A 13,876-nucleotide genomic window follows, 5' to 3' on the forward strand; every position below is an offset into this window, starting at 1 on the left:
AAATCATTGGATCTCTGAAATAAAACAAATTATAAATGATTCTAACTTTGTTAACAACAAAAAAAGTTTGACAATGACCTATTTTCTCTGTTTAAATGTTTACAGAGATTGTGTTGGGTTTGATAAATTCAATGGTTCACAAAAAAACTTATATGAAAAGGATGACAAGCATTTTTTGCAAATGCAAATCCCTAAAGATGCGTTTGATAAAATCAACTTGGTCCATAGGAAATTTTATATATACAAAGGATCACAAGCATTTTTTGCAAATGCAAATCCATAGTTGTGTGGCCCCTATCTGCCTCTCTCATAAGCTTTATAATGAGGCTTCAAGACATAAAACTATTTGTTAATTTTTCTTAATAGACTCGAAACAATTAATAATTAATATAATTCAGAATTATATCGTCAAACTCGTTAAAAACATTGTGAATTAATTTGTGACTAAATTGATAGTAAATTAAATTTAAGAAAATGCAGCAGTATTAAAAACTAAATCTAAATTCATGAAAAAAAATTGGCATTACGTGACATACCTACGGGTGTGACCACTTCTTTTGAAAATCCATGAATAAAAACGAAAAGTGATAAAAATAGAACACCATAAAACACAACCTGCGTACGAGCGCCCATGTCTCAATGCAAAATATTCATCAATAAAAATCCGGAGCAAATACACATCTAAAATGTAATCACAATGCGTGCTACGTCAGTGATTATAGAACTAGTTCCGCTTCGCTGGCGTCACGCATAGAACAGATATTAATATATTAGGTAAGTGAACAGGGACACAATGTCAAAAATCATAAATACAACATACATTTTTTAAATCTCTAGTTTTCTTTCTTTCTCATAGTCATTTACTAGTATCTTTAATTTTTTTTTTAATCTTCAGACTCTTTATCCGACTTTAATGTATAGAAATATCATAAAACGGTACAACACTTTTAAACCGGCAAATTATTGTTGATTTACATTGGGTTTTTTTTTTTCTAAAATACTGAATGTTAAAGAACCTGAAAAAAAGACAAGATATTAAGCCATGCCATGCAAAAATGAAAAAAAATAACGAATTATATTATTTAATCATGCGTCGGTTGTTCTAAAGGGGGGGGGGGGCTTCTTTTTTGTTTTGTTTTGTTCGTATGTTAGTTTGTTTTTCGCTCATTTGAATATAGTTATTAACTGGATATTATATGATTTGTTAGGTCTAGAAGTAGTCGCTAGCAATGTTTCTTAATGCCTAATTCCGAAAGCAACATTGCCATCTAGACGTCCAACAACTCAACAAACCAGTCAACAGCTGTTTTGCTGTAAACCCCCCCCCCCTTCCCCGTAGATACAACTATGGTGTAACACAGCTACCAGCCACTGTACCCCGGATTGTTTCGATCGCCCGGAGAGGACTGATTAGCCCTGACGCAGTATAGTTCATCAATTTCAATGTTGGACCGCAGTGACGAAGAATTTTAACCCGACTGGAAATTTGACCCCAGATCATTTTGTTCTACTTTGAAAACCAAGACAAAAATAAGCATCGAAAGTATCAGTTCTATTTTTAACAACTAAAAACATATTTATTCATTTATAACTGATTTTTTTAAATTAAGAAAGTAAAGTTAATTCATACAAAAATGTACATGTAATTATATTTAAAATATTTACATTTTTAAGTTGTCTGTGATAACATTGCGAATCAATTTTGAAGCCTATGGCCAAATAATTTCATAAAAGATGAGCAACACAAACTGGGCCTGTCTTATAGCAACAAAAAAAAAAAGTATTGGCTGCGCCGCGTAGTAATACGCATGCATTTTCATGTGAGCTCTTCGCGTATAATCGCACTTACTGTCATAATACCTGTATAGTTTTTCATGAGTACACTGCGTGTATAAGATTATGTACACGATCTACTATTAAGTTCAAACAGAAATACGTGTACTCTGTTTATATATTTTCTGGTATAGTATAGATTTAAGATTTTTAATACGTCATAATGTAAATTTTGTGACGTTATTTCAAAAATATACAACATTTACAACAGCTATGAAGGACTGTAACATTTAGTAAATTCCAAGTTACAATATTCTCTTAAAAGAAGATACCAGTATCCAGTCCTCTTTAGAGCAACCAATACTTTAAAAATTTATTTTCCTAATGTTCGTATTTTTTTTATCATTATTCAATGCTAAAGGTTGAGTCAAGATGCATTCACATTTTCATCAACCGATTCTGAAAATTAAGTTAAGGTGGAATAACGCACCTGGAAATGTCACTCAAATTAACAGTAAATTATTTGATTATTAAAGATATAATAATAAATAAACTAAATATTTCAAATAATCGAAAAATTTGCAGTTTGGGGATAAAAAATAAATATCTAAAATATCCAATTCAGCAAGTAAAAACAAAATGCCCTGCGGGATTCGAACTCGGGATGTACGGCATGTTATCCACTCGGCTATGAAGTAAGTTACATGTTATTCTCGATAAAATCCTTTCGATAAAATGAAATGTCGTTTCGATCAGAGGTCAGCCATTTTGTGATGATCGATGTGTTATTCCTCTTTCTCTTTTTATGGGGGGTGGGGGTAAAAACACACGTTCTTTGATATAAACTCGGTGAGGACAATTATTGATTGACCTTGATAATGAAGAGGTGATTTACAAACGCAGAGTTACTGAACTTGACTGTAGTAAAAAAAATGGGTCAATGATTCCTACCATGAATCACGTGATCTTACACAGGTAGCTATGAAGACCAGGAAGTGTAAACATGGCAAACATACGCGGAGTCGCCATGATTGCCTGACGTCATGACGTCAGGCATATCTAAGGTTTAAAAGTTGCAATCTACGAAACAGTGCAGACAATGGGACCAGCGATATCATGGTATTTCACAAAAAAGATTAACCGATGCATGTTTAAGAAGTCAGCATTTACGTTCATAATTGATGAAAATGTTTTATGGCATGTAATAACAACAGCGAGCAAGAGTTTTCAAGTAAAAATGACGGTCACCATGCAGAGCACGTGTGTAATCCTGATTTAAAAATAGATCAGCATTCCACCATATTTGAACGGTGAAAAAGGGGGAGGGGTCATCGCAACAAGTTGTAACATATTGTCTTATACGGTACAATGTAAGTAATAATTGGTGTTGGATTATCATTATTACAAGAGAGTCATCAGTTTGGATAAAAACAAATATATATTTATACAGCTGGAATGTTTACTGGAGGAACTAAATCGCCAAAGCAGGGTGTGACCCGATTTTCGTTCAGCTGGGCGATTTCATTAATATTAATTCGATAGATTTCTACCAAAATATCCGATCCAAAGTATAATATACATGTATGTAGCTGTTACAAAACAAATGTCAAAAAATGCATCTAACCCCCCCCCCCCCCCCCAATTGGATCTCTGCCAATGGACGAGTTCATTCGTTGCGTGAACGGTAAAGCAGGATTTCGCGCCTAAATGTCCCATTCATAGTTTTTGCGCGCCGATTAGTTAACGAGTCCGTTGGGATCATGCATATACCCAAGAGCACACAGTGTGTTTACATCACAGGCACGTAGCATCGGGGGTTGGGGTGAAGGAGGCTGTTTCCCCCTCCCCTCTTTTTGACAGCTGGCACTTTTCTTAACTTAAAAGGATAAATGGAAATATCATGGATTTGCCCCCCCCCCCCCCCTCCACTTTTGTAGGAGCATGCAATAATGAAACTGCAAATAAGGAGTTCTAATTGAATTAAAGTTACAGTTAGGGTTTTTTCGTGAATTTGAGAATTCACCCTTTTTTTAATTGCTTGTCAAGATGATTTTGATGAAGCTGCCCACACACATTCAAAAACAATACGTGTTTGTATACCCTCTCATATTTCATAATGTTGGAAGTTTTAAAAAATACCTTTCAGTTGATTTTGCAATTAATATAACAAATACAATTCGAAAAAAACGACTATTTAATCTCCAGATTTCAAGCTTACATGCACCTATATGATATGTGTTCATTCCTAAAAAATTGAATTAATAAAATAAATGAATTTCAAGTGATATATATGTACATGTTCTAGATCGAAGAAAAGACTAACATTTCGTCTGAAATTTGCACGTTCCATTTATAAATTTATGATCTGCAGCGAAAATTAAAATTCATTTCTGATAAGTTAGCCTAATTGATACATGCATGCTTCCATTGAATAATTTTGTTTAGTCAGGCAAGCTTTTTGGAAAGCTATTACTTGTAGAAGTTTAAGGTTTGTACAGCCTGAGATTGTAAATGTCGCCGTTATCTATATTTTGCAACGTTATGAACACTGATGAAGAACACAAGTTTTAAATCCTTTTATTAAAATTCATGCCAGGTTAAATTGTGGTACATCTAACTATGAATACTTGAAATATAAATCATGAGATTTTAAAGATACGTGTTGTAAAAACAGCAGATGATATGTAGAAATGATTTTAATGGTAGGCCTATACAAAAATGAACTGAATATCAACAGATCATTAAGAGAATGAACACATTTTGCTCGTATGTCGGTTGTTTGAAACCTGTACACGCAGTTACATATATACATGTAACATGTGCTGTTGATCATAATTAAGGTCTTCCGTTTCCAACGGAAGACCTTATAGTTTTCGTACTGTTTCTTATTATTATTATTATTTTTTTTTTTTCCAAATTTTGTGCACGCGATTTCTCGAAAACTATTCGACCGATTTTCAACATTTTTTCACAGATGATGAGTCATCATCTGAATTTCATATGTTTTTGAAATTTTTGTTGTCGTCACTTCCGGTACCGATTTATCGACCATTTTGTAGTTTTTTACGACCTATTTTGTGCAGAGCTGATCTCAGAAACTATCAGAGATATGACTATGAAATTTTCAGGATCGGTAGTCTATAGTCTGAAGTTGTGCACTATTATTTTGTTGTACGCCAGTGGCGCCATTTCTTGGAGCTCGCCTGGGCACGAAAATTGAGTACGAATTTTCATTCAAAAATTTCAAACGTTTTGATCTGTATCTTTTTATCAGTTGATATTTTGTTAACATATATATAACAAAAGTGGTAGATAATTAAAAGTTCTTTTCAACGAAATTAAGAAAAAGGGGCTGGCCCCTTTTTTTAGGAGCCAAGGCACTCGTAAACTCTATTACAAATAACTTAAAAACGATAAAGATTTTGTAATGCATTATAGAAGCAAAGTTGTTGATCGTACCAATATCTATTAGAAAAAATCATTGCCACGCCCATTTATTACGTAATTGGGGATTTTTAGGGGCCAAAGTACTTAAACTTTGACAAAAAATAACTAGAGAAGTATGCATATTTTGTTAGACATCATAGAAGAGAAAATGTTTGAATAAATGATTTAAATTAATTCCACTTAACAAAACACGAATTTCTGTCCCCATTAAGGATCTAGAGGGCTGGCCCCTAAAATATTCAATCATTTGTATCTCTAAAATGATCAACAATTTTACATTGGTGTAAGAACAAAAATTGTTTGTATTCTTAAGACCTTTTCAAAGAAATCAAGAAAAAGGGGCTTGCCCTTTAAATTAGGGGCCAAGGCACTCGTAAACTCTATTACAAATAACTTAAAAACGATAAAGATTTTGTAATGCATTATAGAAGCAAAGTTGTTGATCGTACCAATATCTATTCGAAAAAATCATTGCCACGCCCATTCAATACGTAATTAGGGATTTTTAGGGGCCAAAGTACTTAAACTTTCACGCAATATAGCTAGAGAAGGAGACATATTTTGTTAGACATCATAGAAGAGAAAATGTTTGAATTAATGATTTAAATTGATTCCACATATCAAAACACGAACTTCTGTCCCCATTAAGGATCAAGAGGGCTAGCCCCTAAAATATTCAATCATTTGTATCTCAAAAATGATCAACAATTTCAGATTGGTGTAAGAACAAAAAATGTTGGTATTCTTAAGACCTTTTCAAAGAAATCAAGAAAAAGGGGCTGGCCCTTTAAATTAGGGGCCAAGGCACTCGTAAACTCTATTACAAATAACTTAAAAACGATAAAGATTTTGTAATGCATTATACAAACAGAGTTGTTGATCGTAACAATGTCACTTTGTGAAACTCATTGCAACACCCATTTATTACGTTATTAGGGATTTTAGGGGACCAAAACCTTAAATCTTCAAGGTTCTGTATGTGAAAAAGCAAAACACTTTGTTGTGTTTTTTAAAGGATTTTGACAATCGTATACATTATCAGGGAGTGGATGGGGGGGGGGGGGGGTTCTGAAAATTCCATTGATATTTTAATCGTATCGTTTGAAAATTGAACGGAAGACCTACTCGTTACTCGTAACGAGATCGTATCTAGTATTATTTATATATTTTATTTTCAGAATCCACGCAAGTTCATTGCCTGAACATGTACCCTAGGACTTGGGCCCAGGATGTGTTACGGTGTCGTCTCTGTGAGACTCCGGGCCCCCCTATGTACTGTGACATTTGTCACATACATCTGTGTAAAGCATGTGTGGGGGAACATCTCTCAGATCAATCCAAAGAACACAAAGTGCTGCCATTTGAAAAAATAGGATCTACTCCAAATTACCCAAAGTGTCCTAAACATTCCACACGACAGTGTGAACTTCACTGTGAACATTGTGACATTCCTATTTGTGCACTCTGTATTTCCTCCAAAGAACACAAAACTCATGATGTAGTAGACATTTTAAACAGTTTGAAAAGCAAGCGACATGTTTTAGAGAAAGATTTACAAGAGTTGCAGAAATTCATTTATCCTAAATATCAAGAGATTGCATCTATTATCCCAGTTCAGAAAAAAGATTTTAAAAAAAATTCCAAGAAATTGACAACCGCAATAGACAAACATGGAGAAGTCTGGCACAAAGAAATAGACATCATTATACAGAAACTGAAATCTGATCTTGATGAAATGGACTCCAAACACCTGGCTGTCTTCAACAAACAGGAAGATGAAATCACACGCACCATTTCTGAAATCACACAGAGCATTGCTGATCTGAAGAAGTTACTGGACTCCAATGATGTCAGCCGTGTCTCTGCCTACAAATCCAGGATTGCTGAATTCAGAAGATTGCCTCCTAAACTCACAGTTTCTCTACCAAACTTCACCCCTCAGAAAATTAACCCAGAACAACTTTACCAACAATTTGGTTCTCTGTCAGCATTCTCCATTACAACAGAGGAACATGGCTACACCATGGATTCCCCTGGTGCTGAGTCCTCTACCCTGGACAGAACGCTTTTTGATGTACCACGGATCATCACAGAGATAAACACTGGGTATGGGCGCTTTGAAATCAGTAATAACGGATTGCGCGGTGTGTCCTGTGTGAATGATGAAGAAATCTGGACGTGTGGTGATAATATTAAGATGATGGGTCTCTACAACCTGCAGGGGGAACTAGTGAAGTCAGTCCAAACCAAGTCAGGGAACCATCCATGGGACATAGCAGTGACAAGGAGTGGGGATCTAGTTTATACTGATTATATTGATAGAACTCTGAACATAGTGAAGAATACACAGATACAGACAGTGATCAGACTACAGGGGTGGAAACCTAGCGGTGTCTGTAGTACCTCCTCTGGTGACCTCCTGGTTGTCATGGACAGTGATGATAGAAAACAAACAAAAGTTGTTTGTTACTCTGGCTCCACAGAGAAACAAAGTATTCAGTACGATGACAAAGGACAACCTCTCTATTCATCTGGTAGCATTAAATACATCAGTGAGAACAGGAACCTAGATATCTGTGTGTCAGACCGTGACACCCATGCAGTAGTGGTGGTCAATCAGGCCGGGAAACTCCGGTTTACCTACACTGGTCCTCCCTCTACTACCAAGGGATCATTCGATCCACGCGGCATCACAACAGACAGCCAGGGTCGGATCCTGACAGCAGACTATAACAACGACCGTATCCACATCCTGGATCAGGACGGACAGTTCCTCCGCTACATTAACAACTGTGATTTACAGCGTCCATGGGGTTTATGTGTGGACACCAGAGACAACCTCTTTGTGGCTGAGTACGACACAGGTAAAGTGAAGAGAATCAAATATTACAAATAAAAAAACTGTGTGTATACATACAAATGTAAGCAATATAACATGAAAACACTGAACAGTTGGTATGTTACATTTTAATAATTTAAACTGATTATAAGTGTGTATCATTTTTTAATTAACTGAATATGTATAATAGTAAATCTTTTACAAACTTTATTTCTACGTATGTAAATATGTGTAAGAAACTGTGTTGATAGACTTAATATAAAAAAATACATGTGTGAATAGGACATTTGTACAAACTACCGGAGTATGTTTATTGATATTCAATTCTATATCATGTGTATATAAGAACAATTCTTTAAGCATGTTGTATACATGTGCATGTGTGTTTGTGGTCCATGTATTTATTTCTTTATATTTAAGAAAGGTATAGAAATGTAAAATAATTTTAGTATGATTATATACTCTGAATTTCATGATTGTATTATCTTATACCTAAAAAACACTATTTAACCCAAATTTATATTAATTTATCAAAATAAGTGAACGAAGTTGAGTTGTGAATGAAAGGTACCCACAATTTCCAGGAAAATTGAGCCACCACGAAATCTAACAAGTTCACAGTATTTGATTACATGATTAACTCTCGTGAGCCTAAATCTGATGGAATCCTCTGAAGATTACATTATGTTGCATCAGAAGTTGTCCAAGAGAATATTTAAAAAATATGATTAATTTTAACATTAAGGTTCAAGAAATAGAGATTACTATACTTAGTACTCCAAAACATGAAATCAAATATTGTTTATGAACATATGAATGAAGAAGAAAATCTTGACATAAAAAAAAAATTTCTTATTTACTATAAGGTGAATTTTCATGGGCTAACTTGATTTTCAAAGGGAATAAGCTTTAAGTCCAGAGCAAATGTCTCAATAATTTCTGAACAGTCCTCCATTTATGCCCCCCCCCCCCAAAAAAAAAAATCTGCGCATGGGACCATACAGGACATACATTTGGAAGGACACAACGAATAACTCTGTTTAATTTTGGTGGGGGGGGGTATAGGATAACAACAATTTTTTACATGTCTCGGGGGGGGGGGGGGGGGGGGGTTCGGGTTTTGGATAATGGGGTTTAAATTCTCAAAGAACAGCAAGAATTAAGTCAAGGTCTCTTATACTTAAAGCATATACATTTTACTACATCTAATATACTGATGATGATTTGAAAGATCATTACTATTTAATGAATAATGCGGGGTTTTTTTTTCAATTCAATCTCAAAAAATGAAAATTTGCAAAATTCCCAGGACAAGAATCCTTCTGTTGGGGGCATACAGTATATTAGAAACAGGAAGTCTGCTGTACTTATCATAAGCTGAGTGTAGTCAAGTGAACATGTAATATGTTAAACTTTACAAACATCACTTTATCTTAAATTGTAACTTTTCAACCCTACTTATCTAACTTTAACTAAGATTTTCTTTACATAATTTTCAACAAAAATCGGGTTTTGGCATATTGAAGCGATACAAAGACGGAATAACGCCCGTGTAAATTAACTTTAACTTGTATAATTTATGTAGAACAGTTTGATGCTTATTATTATATTATAGGTGGTAAAAAAATGCTTTATGAGAGTATATTGACTTTGGACTTTGTTGTTAGTCATAAAAGGACTGCGCTCAATATCTTAAAGCCCTTGCCTTAAATTAGGACTCTCTCTCTCTCTCTCTCTCTCTCTCTCTCTCTCTCTCTCTCTCTCTCTCTCTCTGTGGTTCTATGCTGAAATAGTTATATCAATAAGAAAATCTAACACAGTCTCGATTTTCAATTTTTTTTTTAAACAAAATGTTTGAATAGAAACTTCTTACACCTTAATTATGAAACTTTAAAATGCGTTTCTCAGTAATTTTGATCACTTCTTTTAAGAGTTGTTCCTCTTCCTATACTGAAGTTTGCCTTCATTATCCCCCGCTACTTCCTTACAATACCGAGAAATTGGAACAACTCCACATACCAAGTAAAAGTGATTGCAATGAAGATGTTTTTATTTTGCCAATTTTCAGTACAATTTAATATTTCTTTCAAAATGATACTTAACACAAAAATGTCTCAGTATTTTCATAATTAATCCAGGCTGCTTTAAAGTGCAACACAATCTGAAATTCCGATATATATATTCATATATACCCGCATGTACTTAAACACTGTCACAAAAAAGATCGTACCGTTCAATTATAAATTCTCATTTAATTTTACAGGTATACACTGTACAATAGAGAAAATGTATGTGACGTATAGTTAAAGACGGAGTTTTTATCATATGAAAAAAATAAAACAACCTGAAAACGTGCGCAAAGGTATCAAAAAATGACGTTCAGAAATGTACACGTACAGTCATTTTATAGCTGTCCAAAAGTAAGTACTTCTAACGCCACGTTCAAAATTGTAAACTTTTGCGGAAAGGAGATAAATATGACAAACACAATTTATATACTATTTAGTCAAACAAGTGAATCTTTATTTATAATTGTTAATGAAAACAGAGACATAAATAACGTTATTTATGTCTCTGATGAAAATTAACAATTCATTAACGGTACATTCAAACATCCGTGTTTTATCTTAATGGTATAAATTTACTATTTAACCGACCGATTCTTAAAAAATTGTGATGAGTTTAATTCATTAATAATTTTTCCCTGTTGATTTTCTTTGAGAAAACTCGTTGAAGCCTAAACGATTATTGATTGACCTTGATAATGAAGAGATGTCACGCCTTGTACTCCTAAATGCCCCAGTTACACATTCACGGATCAACTCCACGGTTCTATTACGGAATATTTTCCACGGTTGACACCGGAAAATAAAATAATCGTTAATGCCCCAGTCACACATTAACAGATCAACTCCTAGGTTCTACTACGGAATATTTTCCACGGTTGACACCGGAAAATCTAATGATACGGAGTTAGTACGGATACACTACGGAATGGATACAAATTGATACGAATTTATACGAATTTATACGGAGTTAAAACGGACTTCTACGTTCTAAAACGGTTTAGTAAGTTTTACTAAGGAAATACTACGGTGGTTTCATCCGTAGTGGACTTTTAAACATGTTCAAAAATTGTCGCAGCTATACAAGTATTGCTACGTTTGGATACGATAACAGACGGAAAAGCCACGGGTCAATACATATCGCCACGAATGATTCCGGATCGCTTCCATAGCTACATGTAATCCGGCATTTAATCCCTGAATGTAACGTGTGACTGGGGCATAATGCCATCATTACTGAACTTGACGTTCACGCACCCAAACATAACTGTACAGTAGTAAAAAAAATATATGGGTCATTGATTTCTACAATGAATCACTTGATCTTGCAGACCTGGCAAACATACGCGGAGTCGTAAAAGAAGTTTAAGGTTTGTACAGCTTGAGATTGTAAATGTTGCTGTTATCTGTATTCAGCAACGTTATGAACAGTGATGAAGAACACAAGTTTAAATCTTTTTATTAAAATTCATGCAAGGTAAAATTGTAGTACATCTTGCGTTAAATGATCGAGTACTTGTAAATATTAATCGTGAGATTTTAAAGATACGTGTTATAAAAACAGCAGATGATATGTAGAAATGATTTTAATGGTATACAAAAATGAACTGAATATCAACAGATGATTAAGAGAGTGAACACAAAATGTTCGTGTGTCGGTTGTTTGAAACCTGTATACGCAGTTACATAATGTTGATCAAAGTATTTCATTTTCAGAATCCACGCAAGTTCATTGCCTGACCATGGACCCTAGGACTTTGGCCCAGGATGCGTTATCCATGAAAACAGAAGAACAAGTCATCACCATAGATTCTCCCGGTGCTGAGTCCTCTACCCCTAACAGACCGCTCATTGATGTACCAAGGATCATCGCACAGATAAACACAGCTAGTATTAACGGATTGTGCAGTGTGTCCTGTGTGAGTGATGAAGATATCTGGACGTGTGACAATGAGATTCAGATAATTAGACTCTACAACCTGCAGGGGGAACTAGTGAAGTCAGTCCGAACCAAGTCTTGGAACACTGTATACGACATAGCAGTGACAAGGAGTGGGGATCTAGTTTATACTGATTACAATGATAGAACTGTGAACATAGAGAAGAATACACAGATACAGACAGTGATCAGACTACAGGGGTGGAAACCTCAGGGTGTCTGTAGTACCTCCTCTGGTGACCTCCTGGTTGTCATGGAGAGTGATGATAAACACACAAAAGTTGTGTGTTACTCTGGCTCCACAGAGAAACAAAGTATTCAGTACGACGACAAAGGACAACCTCTCTATTCATCTGGTGGCATTAAATTCATCAGTAAGAACAGGAACCTAGATATCTGTGTGTCAGACTGTAGCGCCCGTGCAGTAGTGGTGGTCAATCAGGCCGGGAAACTCCGGTTTACCTACACTGGTCCTCCCTCTACTACCAAGGGATCATTCGAACCACGCGGCATCACAACAGACAGCCAGGGTCGGATCCTGTCAGCAGACTGGTACAACCACCGTATCCACATCGTGGATCAGGACGGACAGTTCCTCCGCTACATTAACAACTGTCATTTAAAGTATCCATATGGTTTATGTGTGGACACCAGAGACAACCTCTTTGTGTCTGAGAACATCACAGGTAAAGTGAAGAGAATCCAGTATTACACATAAAATAAATATGTGTATACATACAAATATAAACAATATAACATGTATACACTGAACAGTTGGTATGGTACATTTTAATAATTTAAACTTATTATATAAGTGTGCATCATTTTTTAATCAACTGAATATGTATAATAGTAAATCTTTTACAAACGTTATCATCATGATCATTACGTATGTAAATATGTGTAAAAAAAACTGTGGTTAGATCCCATATGAATAAATTACATGTGTGAATATAACATTTGAACAAACTACCAGAGTATGTTTATTGATATTTAATACTCTATCATGTATAAATAAGAACAATTCTTTATGCATGTTGTATATATGTGCATAAATAAAGATAATGTGTTTGTGTTCCATGTATTTATTTCTTTATATTTAAGAAAGGTATAGATTCTGAAATGTTAAATAATTCTAGTATGATTATATACTCGAAATTTCATGATTGTATTATCTTATACATTCAAAAGACTATTTAACCCAAATTTATATTAATTTATCAAAATTAGTGAACGATAATTTGTGGATGAGAGGTACCCACAAATTCCAGGAAAATTGAGCCACCACGAAATCTAACGAGTCCACAGTATTTGATTAAATGATTAACTCTAGTGAAGCCTAAATCTGATGGAATCCTCTGAAGATTACATTATGTTGTATCAGAAGTTGTCCAAGAGAACATTTTAAAAATATGATTTATTTTAATATTTAGGTTCAAGAAATAGAGATTACTATACTTAGTACTCCAAAACATGAACTCAAATATTGTTTACAACATATGAATGAAGAAGAAAATCTTGATATTAATAAAATTTATTCTGATTTACTATATTAAAGGTGAATTTCAAAGGGTTTACTTGATTTTCAAAGGGAATAAGTTGAGTAAATGTCTCAATAATTTCTGAACAGTCCTCCATTTATGCAGTTATATACCCCATAAAACAAGTTGCAAGGGATATAGAGTTCTGGACACGTCCATCAATCAGTCCATTCTTTGCTGCATGGAAGTTTGTTTTACTTTGTAGGTACATGTACATGTATATAGGACACAATGAGTAGATGTCCATATTTCTACATAATATAAATCTATG

At 34.5% G+C, this 13,876-nt stretch overlaps 1 protein-coding gene across 1 annotated transcript; it reads left to right on the plus strand.

Moving 5' to 3' along the window:
* Nucleotides 1-6,398: 6,398 nt before the first annotated feature.
* LOC128186182 (E3 ubiquitin-protein ligase TRIM71-like) lies at nucleotides 6,399-13,141 on the plus strand. The gene is made up of 2 exons (XM_052855949.1): nucleotides 6,399-8,084; nucleotides 11,842-13,141. Exons 1-2 carry the CDS (start codon nucleotides 6,425-6,427, stop codon nucleotides 12,780-12,782), a joined length of 2,601 nt encoding a protein of 866 aa, XP_052711909.1. The 5' UTR covers nucleotides 6,399-6,424; the 3' UTR covers nucleotides 12,783-13,141.
* The last annotated feature ends 735 nt before the right edge of the window (nucleotides 13,142-13,876 follow it).

This window comes from Crassostrea angulata, chromosome 5 (assembly GCF_025612915.1).
Source record: "Crassostrea angulata isolate pt1a10 chromosome 5, ASM2561291v2, whole genome shotgun sequence".
Taxonomy (NCBI): Eukaryota; Metazoa; Mollusca; class Bivalvia; order Ostreida; family Ostreidae; genus Magallana; species Magallana angulata.

Bases quoted from the DNA above. Each gene is read 5' to 3' on its own strand.
- LOC128186182 (XM_052855949.1), top strand. From the start codon at position 6,425: ATGTACCCTAGGACTTGGGCCCAGGATGTGTTACGGTGTCGTCTCTGT. The intron at 8,085-11,841 runs GTAAAGTGAAGA...TTTCATTTTCAG, and splicing joins TGTGGCTGAGTACGACACAG to AATCCACGCAAGTTCATTGC.